General features: G+C 40.8%; 1 protein-coding gene across 1 annotated transcript in view; it reads right to left on the bottom strand.

Moving 5' to 3' along the window:
• Positions 1–1,187: 1,187 nt before the first annotated feature.
• Positions 1,188–20,249, bottom strand: part of CALCR (calcitonin receptor) — a 60,455-nt gene continuing 41,393 nt past the window's right edge. The window contains exons 7-12 of the mRNA XM_042817424.1: positions 19,126–19,279; positions 14,923–14,983; positions 14,763–14,829; positions 12,418–12,636; positions 6,882–6,923; positions 1,188–1,409 (exon numbers count right to left, since the gene is read on the bottom strand). Coding sequence (XP_042673358.1) covers positions 1,188–1,409; positions 6,882–6,923; positions 12,418–12,636; positions 14,763–14,829; positions 14,923–14,983; positions 19,126–19,279 — 765 coding nt within the window. The remainder of the gene's footprint in view (positions 1,410–6,881; positions 6,924–12,417; positions 12,637–14,762; positions 14,830–14,922; positions 14,984–19,125; positions 19,280–20,249) is intronic.

Raw genomic sequence — 20,249 nt, 5'->3', positions numbered from 1 at the left:
CTGAAGGAAATTCACCTACTGTCTTCCTTTTGTGATTTGCAAAATTTTTTGGAGACAGTACAATAACTTCTAACTCCAAATCAACACTCCCTCACCTGATTTCTGCCTCAGTGATCACACAGACTCTAACAATGCTTTGAATGTGTGATAAAAGGTGCTCATTACTTCCCAAACTGCACATTCACCTTGTTTTCCTGGTGACAGACTCACACATGAAATTGTCACTTTCAATGGTAAAGGAGTCAGAACAGCAAACAGATTGTAAAAACAGTTCTGTGCGCTATGACATTAGTTCCTTATTTCTTACAAGGGATACTTTACTGCTATGATCATAAATTTGTTAGAGGCAACCACTCATTTAGCATTCATCTCTGAGTGGCTACTAAAGAAAATTTTGAAACAAATTTCCCAGTTTATTCAGAATGAAAGAATCATGCCTTAATGATGAGTTCTGGGTTGAGTAATTGGGTGACAATTTTTCCTATAGACGCTTTTGAACTACCTGTATTGCTGAAAAGAAATTATTTTCAGATTCCTTCAGGACTTGTGAGAGATCTGGCTGTTTTTTTGAGGGTGTCTGAGATCTCAATATACAACTACAGTTTTACCATCATTTGTTTTATGCACCTGCTAATGGGATGATGATACGTTGGGGTATTTGTTGGAGATCATGAAGATGTGAGGACTTTGGAAAGAGTTTTTCTGTTCCTCTGCTTGATTTGTCTCGCAGTGTGCAAAATCTCTTCAGAAGTCACCAGGTTCCTTAAATGGGGAAAAGTAAAGGACCGCAAGACAGTTACATCATGCAAAAGTTGATAGTTCAAAATCTGCTGTTAAAGAAAAGTACTGACAGCAAAAGGTGTGGAATGTTTCTAGTTGCCAGGTACCAGTTCCCTCTTTCCTATTTGCTGTGCACTCCTGGCGCTGCTGCTGCTGGATCATCACTTGATGTGGGAGGTGTAGGAAGGACATGGCCTGGCAGGCACATCCATGCTCAGAAGCATAAACTGCTATTGCTACCTCTGTGCCAGATTCCCTGCACTGCTGCTGTCAGAGGCTGATGTGGTTTGAATGCCATGTGTCCAATCACCCAGTCTTGCTCTCTTCCACTTGGATTCCCCACTCTTTTACTCTCTTTGTTCACAAGCAGGACATGAAATGGTGTGTCTGCAGTGGCTGATGCCCAGCTAGGCTGATGTCTCCCCAGACTTCAATGCAACAAGTTCAGAGTCGTCTACATATCTTCCATTGAGCTGCTCGTTGTTGGAGTCATGATGGTACAGGTAGACAGGGACCTCTGTGATGGACGTTGCTGTATAGGAGGTTGATCTGGTGGAGCAGTGCTCTCGACGCCTTTGGCCCCACTGAGTTTTGTACTGTGTCCACTGCCTCTTCAAAGCCCCTTGTACCTGTTAAGGTAGGTTAAGTTAGGGTAATGCATGATCAGAACTAGTGAAATTTTAGCACTTTTAAAACTTGCTGCAGAAAATAGGAAAAAAAAAAAAATGAAAGACAACAATAAGGAAATAGGCAGACCGAGCCTCATGGAATTTGACTGGAGCTCTCTTCTGCCCTCTCTTCCCAGCTGCAGAAGCACTCGCTCATGCCCTGTCCTGAGATTCCTTCCTGCCTACCCTACAGCAGCAATTGTTTTTTCAGTGGTCACTGCTTGTGAAGAGAGGGAGGGGGTGGTTTTCCCATAGGAGGTCAGTGTGAAGAAGAGTGCTGCATGGGAACACAGCAGTGCAGCGCAGTGGGAGAAGAGGGAAGAGAAGGTAGGGATGAAGATCAAAAGACATCTCATGCTGCACCTGAATCCTTGCACCTGGAATGGCAAATGCACTATGATTTTGAAGAAACTTAGTCTTGAATAAAACTGGCAAAGTATACTTCAAGAGCTTGCCAAGGCTCATCTTATAGACAGAGCCAGTTCATTAATGCAGATAAACAGAGATATTTTTCTGGTAGTTCAAGAGGAGGTTCTGCACTGGCAAAAAAGCTAGCATTGGTCACAGACCTCTGTGTAGCAGAGAATTTCAGCTTTTGGACATTCATCCTCTAGGAGCAAAACATTATATTCTACATTTATATTAAGGGTGATGTTCTACCCTGTGCCAGGATGTGACTGAAGCTGCTGAGGCCTGCCAGGGAATAAGAAGCCCATCTCCAGCTGCATGTTTGGGAGTGCTGGCGCCCTCCAGTTCCTTCCCAAAGGCTGTGCTGAGATGCAAGCAGGCATTGGGCAAAGCTGGGCTCCATCCATTCAGTTCAGCTGTCCTATTCCCCCAGTGTGAGGGCAGGAACTGAGTGCCACCACAGTGTGCTGTGACTCAGTCCTCCAGCAGCGGGAGAGATGTGCAGATCCCAGGGCTCAAATGCTGGTGCTGCAGCAGAGCTGTGTGTGATTCTTGCTCAGTGAGTTGCTCTGGGGCCACTCTCCAGGCTCTGTGCAGAGCAGTACCTTCCACTGATGTAAATGGGTCTCAATGTCTTTAGTATTTCCTGTGACTCCACAATCCTAATCACTCCATTGATATGTATATAGTAAAATTCGATTGACTCCCCACCCATTGCAAGAAAGCTGTTCCCTGTCACATAAGGACAAGACTTCATAAGGAATTGCTGTGAACCTGAGATGCTCACTGGCTGTGCAGCAGGACTACACAATGTGCCAAAAATGGATTTTTCAATTGCTTTGGATTTTTATTTTTAAGCCAAGGAGCGAGCCACGGGATGAAGACTGATGCTATAAATCCTTACTCATGCAAGTAGTTGCACTGACCCGGGTATGACTCCTTGCTTGAGTAAACAAACATTTGCTGGACTGGTCCATTAAAAATAACTGAAAGCTATGTATCTCCATGCTCAGTTTCCAATACTACCTCTATTTTGCTATCACATAGCTCAAGGCAAAGTGGTTAAGAGTTCTTATCCTCTAGAGAAATAAATTTCTGTTTACCTTCTAACACACAAATAAAAGAAAACTAACGGTCAATGTAGATTAATTAGCTATCAAGCACAGAAAAGATATATGGTCACAATGGGACTGCAATTACCAGGGCTGTGGGCAGAGCATACCAAGATTTGAAGTGAAATGGCTGCATGCATGGATGTGTGGTATCATATCACCACCAAAGTTTATAAGTGAAAAAAACCTAACTGCATGGAAGAGTACTGCAGCTGTATCACATAATAAGGAAGTGCACAAAGTGAAACCTGTACAGGTTTTAGTCTCTTTAATACTGCCTTTTTAACATTACAGTGCTCCAGATGAATGCTCTAGTCTGGTTACCCTAGAAGCTACATGAAGCACAACAGTTAACCATGGTTATGTGAAGCAGGAAGAGCAAAGTCTGCCAGGAGACCCTTACAGTTTTGTTCTCAGAAGGCAACGGTGCTGCGGTATGTATGGACTGGGAGGGAGCAGACACATCCCTTCAATAGGAGTGACACTGGTGAAGGCTTACAGGCCCCGTGGAGCAGTGAGAGCACCAGGTAGGAGCAGCTGCTTTCGTTCCAAGTGCTGGCACCTACAAGAGTCTGGCCACCCTTGGCTGGTGGGCTACATGAGGTGCTGCACTTGGGTAAAGCAATGAGTAGACCTAGATTTCTGCCCTGATTCCAAGGATCTCAGGTGATCGCTGCTCAGTGCCAACTAAAACTGTTCAGGCACAGATTTCAATGTGCAAGCAGCCTTACTGAAAATCACACGCCCAGCCATACTGTGCTAACAACCACAGAGGCTCCTGCCATGTTTTCCTCTGTGACTGCAGATGGAGGAAAGAGAAACCCAGAGAAATGAGGAGCCTGAATTGGCTTTCTCTGCTTTTGAAGACTTTAAAGGTTTTCCTGTTCTCCATTATCCATTCATGCCTCTTTGGCACATGACGTATGTGGCTGTTATTTGGTGGTGTTTTTTTTCCAAAGAGACTTTCCATTGTGTTGGCCAGTCTTGCAGTCCAGAGGTAATCTCAGGCCTGGAAATGTGGTCTGGTGAGCAGACTACTGAAGAGTCTTCGTATCATCTGCACAACACTGTTGTTACTGGACAGAGAAACTACAGAGCTGCTGAACACTAAGATTTTGCACGAAAATACATGAGAAGATTAATCATTTAAAAAGTCCTGGAAAAGTCCATTGTTTATGTGTTCTTCCACATGAACGAGGGCACTGATGACATTTTAGCAATTTTCCATTTCTTTCTATAGATAGGCTTATGGCAATAAAGAGAGGCTGTGAGGTAGCATGCAAACAAATTCAACATAAAATACTGTCAGGTGGTACCGAGTTTAGCACTGTTTGTCCTGGCTAAGCTTCATGCATTTTAGCCTTGAAGTTAAATATTCCAGTAGAAAAAAATAAATTCCTGAGTATCTAGTTTTCTTACTAAAATTAATCTGCCTGCCCTGTGCTGAATTTTCTCATGACAAACCACTTTGAATTCTACTCTACGGCATCTATACTCTACGGATGTATACAGTGGCCTGGAAACAATCTCCTGCCATGACTGAAAACCAAATTGTGGCTTTGGTCTGTATCATACTGCACACAGTGAGACTGGAGGGGATTATCTTAGCTTAGTTCTCTTATGCAGCTGAACTCAGAGCTCTTCTCCCTTTGTCAGTGCATAATGCCATCTTGGTGTTAGCCTATTTAGGGCAATAGGTTTGATTTAGGTTAGGTTTAGGACCTAAGTAGCAACAGAGTAAGCTTATGTTTGAAATTAGGAAAAATTTCTTCTCAGAAAGAGTGGTGAGGTATTGGAACGCGCTGCCCAGGCAGGTGGTGAAGGTTTTCAAGAAGCGTGTAGGTGCGGCACTGAGGGACTTAGTGGGCATGGTGGTGATGGGCTGATGGACTAAATGATCTTAGTGGTCTTTTCCAACCTTCATCATTCTATGGTTCTATGATTCTGCTGCTACTCTGCATGTTCTGCATATTCCATTACGTTTTGTTGCTGTGTGACAGACGGCAGCAGAGGGGCATTCTTACTAAATGGTGCCTGACATGGATGTGTGCATGAAGCAAAGGTGTGGAACTGTATTCCTCCATGCAGAAAAAATGGCATCCACTGACACTTATTGCTGCTTACTGAATGTCTGTGGAGACCAAACAGTAGATGTGAGCACAGTGAGGTGGTGGGTGGTGCATTTCAGCGGTGGCAATGGGCTGCCAGCTGTGCTGAAAAGGCTTCTGGATGTGACTGACGGTCTGTATGCTTTCAGTGCTATTTATTGTTGCTTTTCTTCATTTTAGCACTGCTACAACCTTTAATCTAGGCACAAATGTTCTCATTAGATTTGGAGAACTACAGAGTAATTGGCCTTTTGCCCTAAAGCTATAAAATATAAAGCAAATATGTTTTGCAAAATCTAATCAGAAAAACTTGAAGGTGACCCTGGGGGGAAGGAAGGACGAAGAAAGCAATCCTGAAGGCAAGGATTTGTGTGTAATACATTGTCTGGAGGCAAGTGAGGACATACTGGCACACTGCCTGTACAAAGCTGTGCAATCAGTCCTATAGGGATATGCTGTTTCAAGAATTGCCTGGCTTGTCTCTTCATTTTTCATGCCATGTTCTCCCTACCAGAAGGAACCAGAAGTCCTGCTGCATGTGCAGAGCATGGGGACTGAACTGTGCCAGAAGGTGATAACAGTAGAGAAGAAATACGGTGGTAGCCTGCAGGTTCTGGGGGTGGACATGACACGAGAAAAGAATAGCATGTCTGCCAACTTTGCTTAAATGGTCTAAACTCTGAAATGAGAGTGTGACTTTCTGTAATATGATCTTTATGACTGTTATTTCATTTTAATTTCTGGTGTCCTTACCTACTTATGTTCTGCCATTTCCTTCTTATGTCTCCCATAAGCTGTGGGAGGCCTCTTTTACTGTTGCATTTCAGTGTACCTTTACAGGGTGACTCAGCCAGAAGCAAGTGTACAGTGATGTCAACAAGAGATGGTAGAATTTAATACACTCTGCCATTCTGAAAGCCAGAAAACCGGCCAGTAGCACCTTATCAGTTGGAAAACTTGCTTCAAGTCACCATCAAAAATACAGCATGATCACATCATTACTACTTGAGAATAACATACAGGAATAAACAAAAGTAAGAATGTCCCTGTAGGATGACGTACGGAGTGTTAGCATTGCAAATTTTGTTCTGTATCTAATCTATCTGCTCTGAATTCAAAGCAAACTTTTTAAAGGGATTTCCAGCTTTTCTGAGATAATGCTGTGGTTTATTTCTCTACAGTTAAATGGTTCCAGTGTATCACAACAGTTTACCATCTTTGGGAAATGGCTTACTGGAGGAATTTAAATGGCTCTTGACATGTTACAAACAGCTATTTTTATAAAAACAACTTAGTGAAGTGGACCTAGATACACTGGTAAGTATAAACATTTGATCAAGCTATAAGAGAAGGGGAGACATCCTTAACTCCTTAACTCAAGCCTTAATTACAGCTTGATAATTACTGACCTTAAAAAGGCCAGCACTAACCTTCAAAGAAGGGAAAGTAGTTGCAGCCCTACAGGTTCCTCTGCTCTGACAATGCTACCATGTGTAGTAGCTCTGTCAACTGTTTGAGTCTTTTACTAGTGTTTTAATCCTTTACTTTGACCTCTAATTTGTGTGGTATCGTGGGTGAAATGGGGAGAGACACGTCTGTGCTGCACTTGGTGCTGCTGACTTTCCTGACTTAATGGGGTATTCACATAGAAATTTCAGAAATGCACAGAGCTGCTTGTATACAGATCTTGAAAAATATCTTTCTCTGCCTTTGAATTTTGTAATTCGAGATGCTTCATTTTTGTACCAATCAACGCCTAACTGTTTTTGAAGTTTCTTTTCTCTTGTTGTGTTGTAGATACATACCTCACCATTGAAGAAGCAGAATATAGTTGCCACAAGCAAGCCCTAAAAGGAAGAAAATGAAAAGCATTTGAGGATCAAAATATATACATAGATATTTGTTTGCATTGTTTGGAAAATGAGGCTTGAGGCATGCAAGATAAACTTTGATCCACTTCCTTTCCATCACAGACATTTCACCTAACATCTCCCTAATTCTCAGTTATATTTTTACACCAGTTTTTGTCTTTTCAATATATTTTCTAGATCATTTCTAGATTATCTGTTCTGCCTATAAGGTTATTTTTGTTTGAGAGGGCAGGAGAAGGATAACTAAGTGATATTGGCTTTATGAAGTGAAGGCAGAGGAACTGCCCCACGTGTTGCTGTGCATTTGTCAGAGTGAAGTTACCCTGTTAAGAACTGTCACACAAGGGAAGCCCGGCTGTGCCAGAAAGGCTTTCAATTGAAGTGTATGATGGAATAAGTGGACCTGTATGTGCGGCATCAGTATGGATGGGAAAGTGTGAAAACAGATGTTATAGGTCAGAAAAAGGGAAAATAAACCAACACAAAACACAGGTGAATTAGAAGGTAAGGAAGAGACTGAAGATCATAGCTTGGTCCTAAACCTCTTGAAATTAATTTCATTATTGCCACGTTTGTTCAGATATTTCCTTACCTCTACAGGATTAAACAGGGTCAAGCCAAGACCATGAGGTGAGGAAGTGTGAAACAGGTAAGAGAGAAAATTCTTGTGCATAGAGCCTGCTGTTCAAAACCACATAATTACACTGCTCTGTGTTCTAAAGAGCATTAACTCTTATTAAAATATCATTACATAACAATGCCGGGAGCCAAATGCCCTCATTTTAGATTACTTAAAGCTGTTATTAGAAACCAAATTTATGGCAGTTTGTGAAATTGAGGGAAAAACTGCACTGCAATACTCTGTGTTCCCAGGGGCTGCTCAGAGGTACTTTACAGCTGCATCTTCCTTATAAGCTCTCATTTTACTGATTACCAGTTAAATTATAACTGATGCTTTGTAAAACATCTTGGACCCTCAAATGCATGTTTTAGACTACAAAGATAAGGTAAAATGTTGTAGCAGAATGCTGTATCAGGGACACGCACAAGCTGATTTGAAGAGGTGCTATCACCTGAATTTTAGCAATGATTTTGCTGCAATAAAATTTCTTTAGTTGCAATATGTAGTTGCAAATAACTTCAAATGTGAAGACAGAGGAGGCGGAAGGCAATTGGAGTGAGCAAAATAAATCTTTTTATGTTTTGGGAAAACAGTACCCTCCGAAAACTCCAACTCCAGAACACAGTATGTAATGCATAATAGTTCTCCCCCATGCTCTGGTTTGGGAAACACCATGAAGTCAACCAAAAACTAATGCCTTAACAGCAGACCTTTGGCAGATCACAGATGCCTAAATCTGAAATTTATGCAAACGTTACACTTCCCTGTGGCCTATAATGATTATTCCCCTGCACTGTGCATGCTATGTCAATTTGTGCTGTCTTGAAAAACATCTGCTGTGGTACTGTGGTATATGGTCACATTAAGGGTTTTGCTGTTTTGCTGGAATGTGCTTATATTAACAGTAGTCAGCCACAATGGGAACTGAGATGGATTTAAATCTCCTCTGGGATTAGAGAAGTTCAGTGGGACACAGAAGATAAGACTCCAGGAGGAGAGAAAGAAGTCTGTTCTTCTCTAGGAGCATTTTAGGGGAAATCGGGAACTGCAGTTCACCTTAAGGCAGAAATTGAACTTGAACTATTGATGTCATTTTCCATTTTATTTCATAGAATGGTTGGATTGGAAGGGACCTTTAAGATCACCTAGTTCCAGCCCCCTGCTATAGGCAGGGACACCTCCCACTAGACCAGATTGCTTACAGTCCCATCCAGCCTGACCTTGAATGCTTCCAAATAAATATCCTGTACAGGATATTTAAATTCTTGTTCATTCAATTCAAATTCTTGTTAAATCCTACAGTTAGTATCTATTATCTATTTATGTTCCCTTCACTATTGCCTTCTCTAGACTTTCTGTTAGAAAAGCTAAAGAGGAAGCATTATATCTCCAGCTGCTCTTCTTGTCTGGAATAAGCTGAGAACAGATGTGACTGTTCACCTTTTTGAAATCATGGAAGTTGTACATCTCTGCTGACTGAAGAAATTATTTCCTTTGCCCCATCTATGTCTCATTGTTCTTCTTTCAACAGCAATAGCCCTCTGGGCTCTGCCGTCCAAAGCTGCTCCTGAATCTTCTTGAAAATAAGTCAGAAACCTCTGTAACAACCACACACAAATGTGGAGGTCCCCAGCAGACTTTTGGCACTGGGGAGTAAAGGCTCCTATGAACTCATCCAAATTAGGGACATTTACCTATCACCTTACTCATTTCTTGCCTATCTATCACATTTCTGCTGCTTCACTGGCTTTCTCTCTTTTCTGAGTTTCTTAAGTGGATCTGAATTGTCCTTGTACTTCTGAATCTATCACAGGAAGAAGGAAAGAAAGTTCAACAGAACAAAATTCTTTCTACAGATGATGAATAGGACAATGTTCACCCACAGTTTGGGAGTGAAGCTCACATTTCAACTGCAGTTTTTCCAAAATTTATACATACATATATATTTATATATATGTATTCACTTTTTTCCTTTTAGAAGTTAACCCACTATGTAAAAAAAACCATCAGAAAACACTACAAAGAACCCAGTAACCAACTGTGTTCACTAAGAGGCTCAAAAGATAAAAGTGGAAATACGCAGATGGAAGATCTCCATAATGACATGTTGCAAGTCTCATGAGCCCCCTTACAGCTGTAAGGAAACCAGGATGAACACACACATGGAGCTGGGTCTAACACTGAGCCAGGGGCCCTTGGGCTCATCTACAAGTAGGAATGAATGCTCATTTTTCATCTTTTTAAATGCTATATAAGCACTTCTTGCTCTTCCCTGTGCTGAAGAAATCTGAGGACATATGTTGAAAAGACAAGCGGACAGAATAAAATTTATTGTGCTTCCCTAGATAATTGCTTTCACTGACATTTGCATGAATTTGGGCAATTTATATTTGAAATTAAACCACTCTGTTTAGCAATAGCATCTGTGAGATGCCATCTGGAATAAAGGTGGAGGTTAATTTTCTGTTAGGGTCCCCACATCATACGCTCAAAGGTTTCCCATTTACCCACACAGTAAAAATCGCAACCCAAATAAATACTGAGAGGAATAGAAACAGACTGTTCGCCATGCAGGGGAGTAAGGTAACATTTCTTGAAGCTTGATGAGGTCTCCTGACAGATGGGAGTCTAACGAGTCTGAAGGAGAACAATAGATAACTGGTAAGACATCTGCCCACTTACAGATAGCAAACTATGAGATGTGTCATCCTTCTGTGCAAACACAGAAATGATGTTCATACACAACTGGTGAAAAATATTAGGATAAGATCAAGAGAAAACATGCAGCAAAGATCTGGAAGATTAAATGCACAAGTAAACTGCCTGTTGCTTTTAATTAGAGCAAATACTAAACTGGTTCTGTGCCTTTATTGAATTTTAAGCCATGTCTCATGGCAGTAAAATACTTATCCTCACTAAAATTGCCATCTCACCTGGTTTTGTGAAATACAAATATCAGAGCTATAACACGTACCTCTGGCACTAACAGAATTTTCATGCCTGCTCATCTCTATCAGGCCTTTTTATAACATCCAACATATTTTCAACCATGGTCCACTACATGAACAATTACTTGTAGTTCTATTACTTCTGTTTCTGCTTCTTCTGATTTTTATGTCATTTTTTTCATAGTTCAGTGTACTGTGAATCTCTTCATCTGTAAAGCTACAGAGAAACCAGTAGCAAATATAAACTTTGTGTCTATGGAGCTAGGAAGGTTTGGGATGCTGATAATTTTATGAGGGATACACATACTATTATAACATGCGAGAGGCTGGATGTATGTTATCATATCATGTAGGGCCCATGGGTTAATTCTGCTATTTCTTTGACATAAGCCTTTCATATTCTCTCTAACTGCTGCTGTTTTGTTTTTCTTTTTTTGGGTGCAATCCCTGCTGAGGATGAGCCCTCTAGATCAATTCTCTCTGTCTTCCACTGTGTGTAAAACTGACCTATAATACATTACCAGTTGACAGAGGGTAACAGTGACTATGGGATTGATAGCAGAGATGGGAACCATGTTTATTTGGACATTAAGGCCTTTATAGATTGCTTCCGAAATACATTATTTCTGGAATCATGTGAAACCCAAAAGCACATGGCTCTCTAATGAATCATGCCTAAGGGACTCTCTAGAGTCAGAAGCTCTCAGACCTTTGTGAACTTGACTGATCCCACAGTAATTTTTTCTGTGTTTAATACTCGTCCAAAGACATTTATGCTTGACAGGTATTTGACTTACATTTCACTCTCCTACAGGATGTAATTTGCTCAGGTTAAAAACAAACAAAACCCTATCCAGATGCTTCAAATTTATGTGGCTTTCTGATACTTCAATTGTATTTCTTCTAGCTTATGGCTCCCTAAAAACTATACAGCATATCTAGATGTGCTTATTTCTGTTATTCCTGAGCATCTCCTACAAAACCAGTCAGACTTACCACTCCAGTTTTTCTATGCATGTGGTATCATGCACACACAATTTTGAACTGGTAAGGATGATATAAGCAGGAAATCTCAGACAGCAGGATACACAGATTTTGGTAGCATTACTTATCACCTCATTAAAGGAACTTTTTTTTTTTTTTTTTTTTTTTTGGTAAAGGGTTATTTACTTACTACAACATTAAAATACCTTCTGTGTTTACCTTCACATAAAAGTAGAAGTGGGTCAGTGTGTTTGCCCGTGTTGCCCTCTACTCACAAATGCATCAGCAATTTGCCTTTGCTCAGCAATAAGGGACTGGGTATATTAAGAGAATAAACCAGACAACCATTTGAAGTCACATATTTTTTTGTTTAAAAAATAAAATAAAATCCTATTGAACAATGACATTTTCAAAGTACTTTCGAAATAAAGATGTCAGTGTTATAAGTGTTATACTTTAATTTCAACTATTTAATAATGGAATTTTGACTCCTAAATCAAGCTTCATTGTCACGATTTTTCTTTTGTGTATTGGAATTCACTCTGCACAGTACTTTGTATGCAGCTAATTTTATTATTAACCTCACAGCAGCAGTTTCAGCAAATTTCAGCACTTAGCAGAAATAGCACTTTCAACATAGAAGACCTTTGTGATCTTGGTTCTCTGCTTAGTTCAGAAGTAGTGCCACTTGATCTTTTCCCCTCATTTTTCTGTTTCTTTTATCTCATGTTTTTTCTTGATACATCAATGCTACTTGTGCTGAGGTAGATAATTCAGACATGTAAAGGCAATTGAAAAATATAAAACCACAATCATGCTCAATTTCAGTGCAAAACAACTGACAACAATATCTTTGGCTAAATAAGCTCAACAGCAAGCACGTTACTTAAGCTGAAGTTGCTACTATATAGCATACCTGGTAATGCATTAATATATGCATGATGTAATCATATATTTCTCCAGCAAGTCGGTTTTCTGGTCTCCAGGGTATAATAACAAACTGAATTCCTAGTAAGGGAACCAGGATTAACGTGGCTCTGACAGCTTTCATATACATGTTGGACTCAGCACGGTGGGTATCTCTTAGCTTTGTCACCAAAACTCGGACAATGTTAAGCAAAAAGAAAAAATTGACCTGTAAAGCAAAGCCATTATAGGTAAAAGCAACCAAATTAAACAGGCATTCAAACCAAAACCACAGAACACATAAATGGCTTTAAAATGCAGTTTCCTAGCTTTCCTAGCTGACTCCCCTTGGAGTCAGACCTTGGAGAGTACCTTGAACACCTTCAGAAAGCAGACATTAAGACTGCTATAGGTGCTTGCCTGAGGAACCTGAATGGATGTTTGAGATAGGCAGGGATCAGTTCTGAGTGTTTTGACACTGACGTGGTCAAACTGAGGATCTCCAAGGAACAAAACATCTCATAGTTTAAGCACAGCGGATGAATTATTCCCAGGGAAATGGCTGCTCTGAAGGTCACCAAGGTGTCATGCTTTGTGCTGCAGCCAGGTGAGAAACCCACAGGTGTCCCTGGGCGTACAGAGCCTACAGGGTACACACATTCTCTGAGGGACCTGCTCTGGCTCACGTGTGCTGTCACTTCAGGATTGTGTGAGCAAAGGGCCCTGAGAAAACCTAGGCTCAACTCTGCCTCCATGAGACTGTAGTGGTCCTATATACGCTGCCCATAGGTAACAAAACAAGCTGGAACAGGGCAGAAAGGCCGAAGAGTTGAAGGGCCAAAGCCCTTCCAAAAATCCACGTATCTGAGTTCCAGAGTCATTTCTAAAAACCTGACTCCAGCCATGGGTTCTCAGCACAGGGCCACATTGCCCTGCCTTCAGAGCTCCTGGCAGGATACGCCTGGAAGCACATGGGCAGATAATGAGCCCTGAGGACATCATAGGCATCACAGATTTCCTTTCTCCCCAGTATGTAACCAGGCTGCCTTTCCTACTCCTTTACAGTACCAGCAGGCACCTGTGCTTATGAACTTCAACAGACTTCTATAGCAACCATTTTTTAAAATAAGTATCCTCTTATTACATAACTAGAATAGGTATTTTAATAGTCCCAAATCCATGCATATGTGAGAAATCTCACTTGGATCTTTTAAAACAATAAACCAAGAATCAGTAAGCTTTCACAAAGCACTTTGTAACTTCTTAGCTACTGAGAGACCTTTCAGCTGTTTTACATTCATGCTCTACTGGAAAAAAAAGAAAAAAAAAAAAAAGGAATAATAAATGACTTCTGAGATCCCATTTAGCATTAAATCTAAATCTTATTCTCCATCCTCCTCTGACTTCACTCCCTCTACTTAACCTTCACTTTTAGAACTTTTTGAAGGTACTGTGGAAGGTGAAAAAAAGACTCAGCAAAGGTAAAAACCCTCAGCTCCTCCAAGTCTGCCTGAGTCATAGTCTACCACTATGAGATTTCTGTAGCAAATCATGAAGGACACTGTATAAACAGTGACAACTTCAAGAGAAAACTAAAACAGGAAACAGCATAAGAACGAGACAGAAAATATAACACCTTATTTTAAAAACAGTTACAAATTGCTCTGCTTCCATAAAACCAGCCTCTCCTCTTTTCTTTGCAGCTAAAATGTGCAGACCTGGGGCTTAGTGATTAAAATAAAGGCTGACTGGCCTCTCCTAGAAGCTGGCTTTATGACAGCAGCAGTCAAGATCAAGCCAATAAACCCGCAGCAGATGTGATCCTGCAGGCATGGCAGGCTGAACATGGCAGGGACAAACTGGCTTCTCTGTATTCCTGATAGGCAAAGCTATTTCTCAAGAAGGGGCAGAAAGACCTGGGTGGGTTTTTTTTTTGTTTGTTTTTTGTTTTTTTTTTTAAGTTAGTAGACAGAGGGTTGTTTCTTTATTCAGAGGTATTCTCAGCATTCCCCATCATACTCTTTGATCTGCTAGGCCATTTCTGCAGGTATATCCATGCAGAAGTCAGTATCAAACAGAACAAAAGCACATCTTGGACGGCACATTGAGATGTGTTTGGGACTTGGGCTGAATAAAACTCAGTTACATCGTTCAGTTGGCTTCAAAATCTGATTATATTTCAGGTGGTTCCTTGGATGATTTATGAAAAGTATTGAGAGCCTTTCTTTAAAAGAGAAAATCACAAATTGCTTTCAAATTTTCATCAGAAGACTTGAAGTACAGAAATTTATATTCTCTACACATTAACAGCATTTCTAAAATAATTATTGAATGGTTGATAGCAAATATTCTTACCAATAAAGCTGCCATTACAGGTCCATGAACAATATAAAGCAAGTGAGTGTCAACACTCATCCAGCAGCTGGAGGAGAAATATACCACATAATTTATTATTTACTCAAAATGTGTAACACAAATAGTGCTAAATTCCTTCAAAAAAAGACATGCTACTCACTTGTCATTGAAGTATTTGGCTCTTGCAGCCGCATGAATTGAAGCTGGCACTAAAGGAAACCCTGAAATGATTAAAGGAATAGGTCAGCCTTGGTGTTTTTGGCTTGAACATCATTGATCATAAAAAAAAAAAAAAAAAAAAAAAAGAAGTGAAGTCCCAGCTTTCTCCCAGCACCTTAAGGGAAGCCACTGCTCTGACAGGTAGCAGAATTGAGCAAATGTGTACTGAACCAGGGGAAACATGCCATTCTTAACATATCTCAGTTGAGTATATCCTGATTTCAAGTGGCAATCTGGCCCGCCCCCCCCCCCCGTCTATCTTCCTCCATTTTCTGTGTATGTAGTCTCCCTTTCCAACAGGCTAGAAACCTGTGAGCCTGTGCTTCAACACTGACCCCACCTTGTACAGCCTTGCACATACAGACAGCTGGGGATCATCTACTACTGTCTGTCCTTTGCAGAGAGCTGTGTACATCTTGGACACAAACACTTTTAGAAGAGGCATAGAATACTCAGACTAATTCTTGAGTGTTCTTGCCACAGAACACAGGTCAGCCAATGCTGGAGTGAGATTACGGTAAAAAAAAAAAAAAAAAAAAAAAAAAAAAAAAGTGTGTAAATAGGACACTCTGCACTCTCCAGGCATCTCTAAGCAACAGCTACTTGCTTTACTGCTAAAATAAGTTCTTATGGCAGTTTAACTTCAGAGAACAATGCAGCTGTGGGAGAATAAAATGATGGACTGTCTTCTCTTTCATACCGTTAGAAAATGATTTCTTTGCTTCTTGCTGCAGAATGGTTTTTTAGAAAAATAAAAATATCTGAACAGAAAGAAAAGAGCTACCGTTCTCAGGGTGACATTATGGGACTAGCAGCTCTAGAAAGTCCTTTTGTTTTGGAAACGGAGCAAGTTTGATCCAGTTTTGTTGACAGACTATGTAGATTAAAATGCATTTTTAAGGGACGGCTCTTTAACGGTAAAAAGCATTGCAAGTAGATTGCTCCACATTGATGCCTTGGGACCTTTTTCTTCTGTGAAATGCATTAACCTAAAATATTTGGCTCAACAAATTCTCATGCAAATCTGAAGAACACAACGGAAAGTTTTCATTAATAAGGTAAGAAACTCTTGACCATCTACGGCTCAGATTTCCAGCCGCAGTCTGGTCCATGCAGCTAGATGTTGCTCTTGCCTTGGAAAAGGCCAGTAGCAGTGAGAAGGGGAACACCAAGAAGGCCTATCGTGTCCTCATGACCTCACTGTTTCACTCCAGAGGTCCCATATATGTGTTACGAGAGCTGAGCAACTCCAGCCACCCCAACAGAAGGTATGCCATACCCCTGAAGGTCATGCCAGGTCCTCTTTGAAAAAAATCTGGCAATCATGCTTAATTGCATTTCCAGTTGGCTACAGCACTGCCCACATAAGTGATTCCCTTTTCAATTTTATGTGGATGAAGCAGCCTGAAGCAGCCTGATGGAACAGAACGCAGTTGGATGCACCCACCTGATGCTATTATCATGCCCTGCATAAAGGTGATTTTCTGACCCACTGAAACAATAGCACATGAAAAAGGACATTCTCAGCAGCAGGTGCCAAAGAAGGTGTCACCTGAGGGCATCCATCTTCAAATACATCCACCTGCGTCAGATTCCATTCAGTCATCTGCAAACATTTCATGGAAGTGTTTTTGTATTTGCTCAGATTTTTATTTTTTCAGACTAAGTTGTTTTACAAACATCAATAAAGATTTTTCCAAATAAAATAATCCAGATTGTTTTGAGTAGGGATTAGTTATAACAAGGAATAATCACAGAATCACACAGAATCACCCGGGTTGGAAGGGACCTCAAGGATCATGTAGTTCCAACCCCCCTGCCTAGCAGGGCCACCAAACATAACACATTCAGATCAGGTTGCCCAGGACCCCGTCCAACCTGGCCTTGAACACGTCCAAGGACGGGGCATCCACAACCTCTCTGGGCAGCCCATTCCAGGGCCTAACCACTCTCCTTGTAAAGAATAATGAGTATATTCATCTTGTGTTGTACATTTACCTTGATTTTTTGAATTGTAATTCAGAGCATGAACTGCTGTTGCTCTGCACTGTCCTTTGGGGAAACATCTCTCTCTTCATTGATTAACGCAGCTGGACACTTGAAGACAGACCGTGTGAGTACTGGTTTTGGAAGCAGTGGAATTATACTGATTTATGCAAACTTTAGGGGTAGCCAGGTTGTCCTAATCATTAGCAATAGGATCTAATGACTTCTACTTCAGTTAGAAGGTGCAAATGACTACTTAGTGTGGTAGTATCCATGTAGTTTCATTACTAAGGATGCAGACTTCACAGTCAGAGTTGTGTTGCTTTCTATTAACCTTTTCTCTCTCAGTATATCATCACACCATTCCCACAGATGTTCCTTATTTCTGGGACAATGCTGCAGATACTGATGAGCATCCTTTCAGTTATCTTCACTGAATTACCCATCAAGATACCTTCAACCATATTTCAATGCCCTCAACCATATCTCAGCTAGCTCATAAGCTTTCACACCAAGCCAGCTGTCCCAGTTGCACAAGATGCATTACCTAAAGTGAACAACACTTAGAAAAATATGTTAATGCCCACTTTTCTCCAGCATAATGTGATACAGAATGACAGTACTTCAGGAAGTCTTACGCTACACGAAGACAGCAAACGTTTGAACTGGAAGGAAGGGTATAAAATTACTCTTCATACAGGGCTTCCATTTTCAAAAGCAGAGGGCTACCAAACTTTGTACATTCAAATGTTCAAATATATTCTGAACTATGAAAACTGTGATAGCAGCTATTTGAAAGCAAATAACTGCCCCAAAACAAAACAACAACAAAACAACCAACAAAACAACTTTCTGCTTTGCTGTTATAATCCTTTAGCATCTGCTACCGGATGTCCAACTAGCAGTTGGATTCAGGGTTTTAAAGTTCTTCAGAGCATTCAGGTTCATTTTTCTCCCATGTAACCAATTCCCATTTTTTCCTCTGCTAAAACAGGAGGCTGTTTTTCACTTTCCTACTGTAAATGAAATAATGAAAAATGAAATGATGTTGATCAGGCATTACATTTGCAAGAAGGATGAAAAATAGCAAGTACATTCCTTATGCTTCAGTCGGGGATTGTAAGAAAACCATAACGCAGGGAGATGATAAACAAAGTTCTGTCATTTACCACTTGCTGCACCAGTGGGTTTTGAAATACAAGGCCTGGCTCACCAGAAGTTGGAATGAGGCCAGAAATTCACAGCTCCCAAGCTGGAAAAAAGCTATTGCTAATGATTTTCTGTCAACGCTGATTCGGACTGAATTTACAGTAGAGATTTAAATGTGAAAGAAATGGTACTTCACTCCAATATATTGGTTGTATTCACGTGGCCTTTCATTGAACCAGGAAGCACAAAGAATAAATACCTGTTGTTGCTAATAATTAAATGGCAACAACTCCCTCAGTGAAAACAGAAGTGATCTGCATATTTGGCTCTGAAGGAGGAAACTTAGACATGACTTCTTGGTCAATACACATGCTACTAGAGAGACTTTGTATAGCATTTGTAACCTCTCCCATAGTATATCACTGAGATTTGCTAATTGACACCTGAAATGCCTTAGAGATCACTGCTGTTAGACAAAATAAGAACAGAGACATTACCTACTCCTCTGTAAAATGGTATCTTCTCCCTTAAAGTAACATCTGCCAAAGTATACCCAATATTGGATTCAGTTTCAGAAAAGCTCTGGTTTTTCTTTGTATGTGCTGCATTTTTACAAATTGGTAGACACAGATATTGATTTTCCTCCTCATTCCAGAGTAAATATGCTTTTATATAAGACTGATATTTTTGCACGCAAAGTGACAAAACTAAACATGTTCTGTTCAGATGAGAGATGCACTTGGATAACAGTCTATTTCACTCTCAAAGCTTTGCTTAACAAAGTTTAAACATTTCTTTCAGCAAATCCCAAGGTGCAGCAAGTAACAGATAATGACAGCTGTTGACATTTTTGTGACTCTCTAGACTCACACAAACAAATGCACTCAAATTTAGGACCTAAGAACTCAGTCCTAGGCTATGACTTAGTAGCATGAATACAATGCAAATATCTGAACCAACTACACCAACTTCCACCAACTACATGTGCTACAAAGCACACCATACATACCCCAGCCCAAGAGGTAGTACCAGTGCAAGCGCTGCTCCTCTGCAAAGACAGCCACCACAATCAGCGTGTGCAGGTAAATGCCTTCACACAGCATCCAGAAGTAGTTGCAGCCCAGCATGTACTGGTGAAAGAACTGCAGCACTTTGCAGCTTACCTGCCAGGCAAATGAGATAATGTCACACACCTGACTAGCATTCTACATCTAAGCAGGCAAAGGTAAATTATAATTCTATGCTATGAGAAAGCAAAGTGAAACAGATGCCCAGATCTTGCTGGGTTTGTTTGGCACGTATCAGTGACAAGGATTTTAAACTTTATAAATGAAATGAATAAAACAAAAAGCCTTCATAAAAGAGTAAAAAATTGTATTATAACAGCACTCCAGAAAGTACTCTGCAAAAAAGTTCCCTTCAAAAACATTAGTCCCATGCTTTTTAGAACTGCACTTGTTTTTTAGAACAAGCAGCCTGTTCTAGAAGAAGGCTGTGAGAAAGACATAACTTAGAGCTCTAGTTTGGTGATTTCTTTCACTTTACTCAGAATTTTCAAAGACTTACTCAGCTCTTCTGTGAGTCAGTCACTCCTCTAAAAGCAACACCCAGTTCTTAACTCCCTCCTTTGAGAGCAAGTGCTTGCAGGCAGTGGAGATGAAAAGACAAGGAGATAAGTGAGGCTGTGAAGCTGGACAGTGGTTCTTGCCTGCAGCTCGGATGGGAAACTGAGACTTCAAGCTGCGTGGTGAGCAGATGGTGGAGAGAAACACATTGTGTCCATTCACCAGGTGGTGTGGGAGGAGACCACCCCTCCTTTGAGAGGCTCTGATGTCCATCCGCTTCCACCATGTCCCAGTACCCAGGAGGCCTATGGAGCAGGTGGGTGATGCAGGGATCTCTTCAGGGAGCACCAGTGGCTGCATGGATATCTGAGGTGCCCTCCATGATGGCAAAATGCCAGTTGCCACCTTATCCACAAGAAAATACTCCTTCCCCTTCACTTCTCCAGATGGTTTCCAAGCTAAATTACCTGGACTAGAGGCAGTGTTTTTGCTAGGACTGACTTGTCAACCATTCAGCAGAGGACTGTGTGCCCCGTGTCAGTCTGGAGGACTCACAGTACCCCTCTGG

Source organism: Centrocercus urophasianus, unplaced genomic scaffold (assembly GCF_019232065.1).
Source record: "Centrocercus urophasianus isolate 14NV4802_14NV808 unplaced genomic scaffold, USGS_Curo_1.0 seq_16, whole genome shotgun sequence".
Taxonomy (NCBI): Eukaryota; Metazoa; Chordata; class Aves; order Galliformes; family Phasianidae; genus Centrocercus; species Centrocercus urophasianus.
This window is presented reverse-complemented; position numbering and strand designations above follow the sequence as displayed.